Source organism: Cervus canadensis, chromosome 7 (assembly GCF_019320065.1).
Source record: "Cervus canadensis isolate Bull #8, Minnesota chromosome 7, ASM1932006v1, whole genome shotgun sequence".
Taxonomy (NCBI): Eukaryota; Metazoa; Chordata; class Mammalia; order Artiodactyla; family Cervidae; genus Cervus; species Cervus canadensis.
This window is the reverse complement of record NC_057392.1, coordinates 8,130,716-8,139,187: the sequence shown is the minus strand read 5'-3', so window position 1 is coordinate 8,139,187 and position 8,472 is coordinate 8,130,716. Positions and strand designations below refer to the sequence as shown.

Sequence of the window (8,472 nt, the reverse complement as noted above, 5' to 3'; positions counted from 1 at the left end):
TTTAAACCGTCTGGTCTCATTTATTAGGGAGCGCCTAAATACCATCCAAATTATGGTATTGAGACAACAATATCAGCCAATTTCACAGGGTGGAGAGAATGATTCCTCTACAAAAGTACAAAGACAGGGGGGAAATGTGAGGCTGTCACGGCTAACGCCATGACAGGCAGCCTAGATTAGGAGTAGGCCTGGTTTCCTGGAGTAACATAATTATCAGGCCACCTGGAGCCAGCCAATCAACATGTGCCTAGCAAGAAAAAGGGAACCTATCAGGGGAAAGCTGAAAGCCCACAAGGATTGGGCCAACAAAAATTGCCTTGCAACTGTGTAATCAATCCGCTTGCGCCAACTACCCGATTGTACCCAATAAATACCCGAGAGAACTGGGGCTCGGGGCCTTTTCGTCCTCACACCCAGGACGCCCTGGCTTGAGTCAGTAATAAATTCCCCTATTGCAAGTTGCATTGTCTCGAGGAGTCTTCTTTCCAGATCGGGGATCCGGACTACAGGCAGAACACTATCCTTCTTCAGTCCTATTCCTGGCACTCTTATCGAGTCTAGAACAGTCCCTGTTCATCTAGAACTGAACTGAATGGTCAGTCAGTTCAGAGCTCCACCCCCACAATCAGCTGAGTTATTTCCGAGAAATTGTGCTCTGAGCATCTGCCTAGTTGAAGGGAGCTATAGAGTGACTAGCCTGGCCTTGGATACCAAGTTTAACTGAAAGGACATTTTCCCAGACCTCAGGATCCTTGCCAAAGGCATGGGAACTTGGTGAGGACACCCTCATATCTCAGGCTTCCGAAGTCCAAGAGGCCTCCCATACTGCCTGATGGGCTGGGACACAAGGAGAGAAGTCACCGAAGAGACCTTAATCCTCAGCTTACTCCTGAGGCTGCTTTGTCTACTGACTTGACCATTTCTGGTGATCCCAGCGTCAAAGTTCAAAGGCCTGTGCTGCCCATAGAGAAGAGGTCCACACATCCCAAGAGCAACCAAAACCAGCTCACCCATTTATTTGACTGAGAACATTAAGGAAGACAACAAAATTCAACAATTTTTAATAAAATTCCTATAGAAAACTCAGTCTCAGGGCAAACAATCAGTTCTCCTTTCCATGTCATTGAGGACTGAGAGCTCCCGATAGTCTTTGGAGAATAAGCAGTAGTTTTGCTGGATGTTGCCAGTACTCAGAAAGAGCCTCCATTTACACATTCAAACCAGTAGTTCCTATTGCACATATTAACATCATCTGCAATCTAGCACCCTAGATATATGGTACCTCAACAAATAAATTAAAGAGTTCCATGTGGAATGAAACATTTCAATTTGAACTAATATTCTTGAAAAATCACATTATTACAAGTTTTAATAAATACAGTAAGAACAGCTGGCATTTTACTAAAACACTGAATTTTAGGTCTGGAGTTTATTCCATAAATAGTTTCCTGTTCATCTGCTTTCTGTCTTGGATACATTTGCTCAAGTATTATGCTCTATGAAGTGAACTCTTTCATAGATACCATGTAAAAACTGTATTAATATGTGCCTCATTATAGAAGCAGCTGGAAGAACTGGATCACATATTAACTAAAAAGTAACTTAGGAAAAATCTCTGCTTTTGTAAAACTTTAAAACGAAGGCTGAAGAAAATCAAAATAATATCTTTTTATATAGAACCCCCATTAGAAATTTTATAAATATATATGCAGCATAAATTATATTTGCCTCACCAAGCAGATTTTCAGCAATTCTGGCTGAGATGATGCTATCATGGTAGATAAATATCAACAGAAGAATTAATGTTTCCACAGGTTTAAAAGATTTCTCTTGAAAAATAATCATAATTTCAAATTATATTATAATTTGTAGTTTAAACAATTTAAAAAGGGAGGAAAGAAAGCTTTCTTTTAAGCCTCATTTGGAAAGTAAGAACAGCTACTAGTCCCCAGGTATGGATAAGTTGGCTGAGTGATAACACTTGGTCACAATATGAAAAGAAGTATTTACATCTTTCCAGAAAAGTACCAAATACTTAAAAAAAAAAAAAAAAAAGACAAAAACAAAAAACAATCTCTAGTAGCATTCCTTGGCGTGCAAAGTCAGCAGGAAATGATTATCCATAATGTTGAGTTTTCATGTTGAATCTTGGAAGCATTCAAAAAGCAGGGGGTGTTGTCAGGGATTATTCAGATTAGTTTTCTGTGGGATGCCCCATTCTTAATTTAACTCTCTGTTCCAGGATTTCATTCCCTTTATAACATCTCTGGCAGGGTCATGTTCAATTTAGTGCAAGTGCAAAATGAAAACTAAACGAAACCAACAAACACATTAGGAGCAAAGGCTGATCGTTAAGATCTGTAGTCTTTCCGAACTGTGTGGGCCATCCAATTGACTTTAGTAGTCCAACTTTCCCTGAGTGCCTCATCAAATTTTTGCTTGAATTGCTTGAGTGCTTCTTCTTCACTCTTTCCTAAGGCAAGAGAGTCCTGGCAATGAAAGAGAAAAATGTGATTTTATGTATTCTCCATAGGGAGGTGCAAGTCTGAAGAAGGCCGGCTCGGCCATACAGTGTACTCCATGTTCTTATTCAAATACCATTTACAGGAGAGAGAATGAACACCAAGGTATGGTGATAATATGACCTCTGCCAAACGGTTATCGCAGATGAAATGAATTTACAATTACTGCAAGACAACTATTTAGCTTCTTGCTACCACCACTCAAGGGTAAATTATTTTATTCCATTTCCTTTGAATGTCTGGATGAAACAGGTAGATAGAACTGAGCTCTATGTTTACAAGGCCCAAATTACAAAGAAAGAGGTTTATACCTTAAGATACTGTATGTCCTTGACTGAGGTGAGCTCAGGAAGCCCTGCAGTCAGCATCAGTGCAAAGAGCGTGATGAAGAGATTCCCATGCCGGCGTAAAATCAGATACGCATCCTCACAACACTGGCGGAACCTTCAGTTGATGCAAGCAAATCACAAGAGCATGATATCAGAATGGAAATAGCATATTTCATGAATGAAAATAAGAGATATAGCTAGACTTTCCATACAAGCTGGAATTTTTACTTCTTTGAAAATTGTCCCAGGACTGAAATTTACATACAATAAATCAAGCTCTCTAACACCACATATATCTTTTCCAGAAACAAAACAAAACAGAAATATATAAAAGGCAACATCACACTAAATCTACACTTCTTTATTCTGTAAGACATAAAAAATTGTAAAAAAGTGGCAATTATACCCCGTAAGGATTTCTAACCATATTTCTAGATTCTAGATTTGTGGTCTGACTCCAGAGATGTAATTTCTTTAATGTCCCCCCAAATAATGTATCTTCCCTTCCTTCTCTCTCCTCTTCAAGATGGTCATTCAAGAGGACCACCCAATCCTTTCTCACTAATGTTGCCAAAGAGAAAAATGGATCCAGAGATATATTCTGCAGGAGCCCAGGCAGATGTGGAACTAGAAATCATTTGTTAAGCCTATCATATGAGTCGGTCACATCATATAACATATCTCTCACTATCAAAACACCCCTGAAGCTTAATTATTTTTGTCACCATTGAAAATGAAGAAGCAAAGATGAGATGATAAATAAAGTGTTTGGAAACATCAAACGGCAAAGAATAGATCTGAGATTACAAAGTCTTTCTGTGAACCCTGACTCTCTTATCATACTTCACATTGAATGACAGCAAAATGCCAGTCCCTTTCAGCATTTCAAATGTCTTAACAGCTTCAGAGAATTTTCCAATGCAGGTAAAAGGCAGTATTCTATTGGAATAAAACAGTAATTTATCTCAAATTCCTAGCATTATTTTTCATTCTTCTCTGAATCAGAACATGGATCTCACAGGCAAATTCCCCCAAACCTCCTGTTAGCAGGATATTTATCTCCCCGATTAAATATCTCTCAGCTAAGAAATGCTAGCCTAACTGGTCATATGAGAAAACAGTAGATGTGTTTACTTTGACACAAGGACAATACTCACCGGCCAAATTTTTCTGTGTTTCCTGTTTTTCCTTGTTGAATCACATGAATGAAATCATAAGTAAGAATAAAAGGCACTCGCTCCCTTTTAATGCCAAATTTAGACTTGAAATTTCCAAGAATATGTCCAAAGTCAATGTGGAAGAGCTGAAAAACAAATGGGATTTAATTTCCACCCCCGCCTTTTTTTCGGTGGGTTCTGAATAAAAAGGCAAGGTCTCAGCAGTCTTAGATCCTGAAGTACTACATCCAAAGTCAACAGACCCATTCTCCCTTTTCATAGACTCTTGGATCATTTGGGAAAACAGTGCTTCTGATATCCATAGGTCTTTTATATTTAACAATAACCCTGATATTTAACTGCATATACCCAGTGGGAAAGATGAATCTTAAAAAAGAGAAATACATGCATATCATAAACATGTCTGATTTTAAAAAGTCAAACAGTTTTACACACAGAACCAAACCAAAAGAGAGTACATCCTTGCCACACCAGTTCCCTCACCACCTTAAGTGCTACTACATCTAGGTTGCTTCCATGTTCTAGCTATTGTAAATAGCACTGCAATCAACAATGGGATACATGTGTCTCTTTCAATTATGGTTTCCTCAGTGTATATACCTAGGAGTGCGATTGCTAGGTCATATGGTGGTTTTATTTCTAGTACTTTTAAGTAATCTCCATACCAACTTCCATAGTGGCTGTATCAATTTACATTCCCACCAACAGTGCAAGAATGTTCCCTTTTCTCCACACCCTTTCCAGCATTTATTGTTTGTAGAATTCTGGATGAGGGTCATTCTGACTGGTGTTAGGTGATATCTCAGTATAGTTTTGGTTTGCATTTCTCTAATAATGAGCAACGTTGTTAGCTCTTTTCATGTGTTTGTTAGCCATCTGTATGTCTTCTTTGGAGAAATGTTTCTGTTTAGGTCTTTGTCCCACTTTTTGATTGGGTTGTTTGTTGTCCTGGTATTGAGTTCTTTGAACTCCTTGTATATTTTGGAAATTAATTGTCATTTCTGTATACAGTTCTTTCGTCTCCTGAGGTAAGTTTATTCCTAGATATTTAATTCTTTTTGTTGTAATGGTGAACTGGATTGAATCCCTAATTTCTATTTCGGAATTTTCACTGTTAACATATAGAAATGCAAGTGATTTCTGTGTATTGATTTTGTATCCTGCAGTTTTGCTAAGTTCACTGATTAGCTCTAGTAATTTTCTTATACTATCTTTAGGGTTCTATGTACAGTATCATGTCATCTGCAAACAGTGAGAGCTTTACTTCTTCTTTTCCAATCTGGACTCCTTTTATTTCTTTCTCTTTTCTGATTGCTGTAGCTAGGACTTCCAGAACTATGTTAAGTGATAGAGGTGAAAGTAGACACCCTTGTCTCGTTCCTGATCATTGGGGGATGCTTTCAGTATTTCACCACTAAGAAAAATGTTTGCTTATCATATATGGCCTTAACTATGTTGAGGGAGGTCCCTTCTATGCCCAATGTTTGAAGAGTTTAAATCATAAATGGGTGCTAAATTTTGCCCAAGGCTTTTTCTGCATCTACTGAGATGATTATATGGTTTTTATCTTTCAATTTGTTAACATGGTGTATCATATTCATTGATTTGCATATGTTGAAGAATCCTTGTATCCCTGGAATAAACCCAACATGATCATGGTGTTTGAGCTTTTTGATGTGTCGCTGAATTCTGTTTGTTAAAATTTTGTTGAGGACTTTTGCATCTGTGTTCATCAGTGATGTTGGCCTGTAGTTTTGTTTTTTTGTTTTGCCTTTGTTTGCTTTTGGTATCAGGGCAATGGTGTCCTCGTGGAATGACTTTGGAAGTGTTCCTTCCCCTGCAATTTTATGAGAGAGTTTTAGAAGGATAGGCATTAGCTTTTCTCTAAATGATTGATAGAATTCTCCTGTGAAGCCATCTGGTCCTGGGCTTTTGCGTTTTGGGACATTTTTGATCACAGCTTCAATTTCAGTGCTTGTAACTGGGTTGCTCATAATTTCTATTTCTTCCTGGCTCAGTCATGGAAAATTGAACTTTCTAAGAACCTGTCCATTTCTTCCAGGTTATCTATTTTATTGCCACATAGTTGTTCATAATAATCTCTTATAATTCTTTGTATTTATGCATTGTCTGCCATAACCTCTCCTTTTTCATTTCAATTTTGCTGATTTGATCCTTCTCTTTTTATTGATAAGTCTGGATAAGGGTTTCTCAATATTGTTTATCTTCTCAAAGAACCACCTTTTAGTTTTATTAATCTTTACTACTGTTTCTTTCATTTCTATTTCTGCTTGGATCTTTATGATTTCTTTCCTTCTACTAATTTTTGGTTTTTTTTCTTCTTTTTTTCCCCAGTTGTTTTAGGTGTACAGTTAGGTTTGTCTATTCGATGTGTTTCTTGTCTGTTGAGGTAGGATCATATTGCTATAAACTTCCCTCTTAGAACTGCTTTTGCTGCTTTGAGTTGTTGTGGTTTCCTTGTCATTTGTTTCTAAAAATTTTCTTATTTCCCTTTTGATTTCGTCAGTAACCTGTCGGTTATCTAGAAATGTGTTGTTAATCTCCATGTCTTTGTGCTTCTTACAGTTTTTTTCTTGTAATTGATATCTAGTCTCATAGCGTTGTGGTTGGAGAAGATGCTTGACATGATTTCAATTTTCTGAAATTTACTGAGGTTTGATTTGTGACCCTACATATTTCTTATTCAATATCTTACTAGAAGGGAGTCAAGAAAGGAGAAAAACATGTGTTTCAATCTGATTAACCAGAAGTCTGAGGGGATTCTTTTAAGTGTGAACACAAGGTTCATCTCTCAAAGCCAGAACTACTCACATCTCCAAGGAGGTATAAAACTCTGAGGCCCTCTGAGAGTCAGAGTTCACATAGTGACCCAGAGATTTTTATTCTGGAATTCCTCTAGTGTCAGGGAATTATGGCTAAACTGAAAAATATCTCAAATTATTTTATCTGTCTTTGCTTAAAAGATTTATAAATAAAAGTCACTCTGAATATTTAGAAATCTTTTACTTCAAAACTAAGAGTTTCTTTATAATAAATAACCTGGTGTAGTTCCTAAGCTACCCCAAGTTGAGATTACTCACACTCCATTTCTCCTTACTCCCACAGATGACTATACTTGATATTCTAAAAGAAAAATAAAGTGGGATTTGTCTCAACTTTTTCTTTTCTTAATCTTTTCTTTCTTTACACCCTACATAATACCTGCTTCTTCTATTCACAGGTACCTGTGTCCCCCAAATACAATTTCTTATATTGAAGGAATAGGTCACTTATAAATAACCTCAATAATTATTAAGCATTTAAATAAATGTTGATTACCTAACTTAAAGCAAACAAACCAATATATGAAGCAGATGGTATATGAAACAAGGGGTGGGAAATAAAAGAAAAGACAAAGACATGACTCAGAATCATAAAGAATCTGAGTTTTATAAGAGATTGAGCTGCACATAACAGCATCACTGAGGTCCTTGGCAGACTCTGGCAAGCTGCTTACCTGGCCAGTTTTTTTGACCATGATGTTATCACTATGTCTGTCACCAATCCCAAGGACATAAGAAGCTACACAGTAGCCGGCACAGGATAGGGTAAACTCCTCAATAGCTCGGTCCAGGTCATCCCTGAATGAGAGGAAAAAAACAGAAGAAAAGATTTTAGTCTCCAAAGGCATGGAGTCTCCAATCCACATTTCTGTTTCCTTTCAGAGGAGCAGGGCAGAGAGGAGTCAGCAGGCTGGCTCGGATACCAGATAACTAGAAATCAGCTATTTAAACTGCTGTGTCCTGGGGCTCATGTTTCAGTGGGGATGGGGGTAGGTTCATATGAATAGTAATGAGAGGAGACCATCAGCTTTGCTGGATGATACTGGGCTTTGGAACCCTTTTGTAGTTTTGAACAAAGACTAAAATCCATATTTAAGAGTTAAGTATTGATGTTCCAATCATTTAAGTCACTGATGTAAATCAGAAGCAACTAATACAGACCGTTTAGGAACAAGGCCCTAAATCAGAATCTGAAAACTAATTCTCATATACAAGCTCTTGGATTTTCCCAATGATAAACATTTAAGTCTGACTTCAAAGTCTGAAGCCAGTAATACTTTTAGTGTTTTCTTCTCATTGAAAATTCTTTAATTTCCTATGTATTAGGGCTTGTCCAACACAATAACCACAAATAACACAATTCCTGGGCTTCCCTGGTGGCTCAGGTGGTAAAAGCATCTGCCTGCAATGCGGGAGACCTGGGTTTGATTCCTGGGCTGGGAAGATCCCCTGGAGGAGGGAATGGCAACCCACTCCACTCCAGTATTCTTGCCTGGAGCATCTCATGAACAGAGGAGCCTGGCAGTTCTCTGGGGTCACAAAGAGTTGGACACAAGTGAGTGACTAAGCACACACAGCACAACACAATTCCTAGTACTGT

The 8,472-nt window shown here is 37.8% G+C and overlaps 1 protein-coding gene across 2 annotated transcripts in view; it reads right to left on the bottom strand.

Annotated features, from left to right (window-relative positions):
* Positions 1-983: 983 nt before the first annotated feature.
* The window catches only part of LOC122445271 (phosphatidylinositol 4,5-bisphosphate 3-kinase catalytic subunit beta isoform), a 180,161-nt gene continuing 172,672 nt past the window's right edge, over positions 984-8,472 (bottom strand). For both annotated transcript variants that reach the window (XM_043474268.1, XM_043474269.1), the window contains exons 21-24: positions 7,547-7,670; positions 4,009-4,154; positions 2,834-2,966; positions 984-2,489 (exon numbers count right to left, since the gene is read on the bottom strand). In XM_043474268.1, coding sequence (XP_043330203.1) covers positions 2,352-2,489; positions 2,834-2,966; positions 4,009-4,154; positions 7,547-7,670 — 541 coding nt within the window. In that variant the 3' untranslated portion in view covers positions 984-2,351. The remainder of the gene's footprint in view (positions 2,490-2,833; positions 2,967-4,008; positions 4,155-7,546; positions 7,671-8,472) is intronic.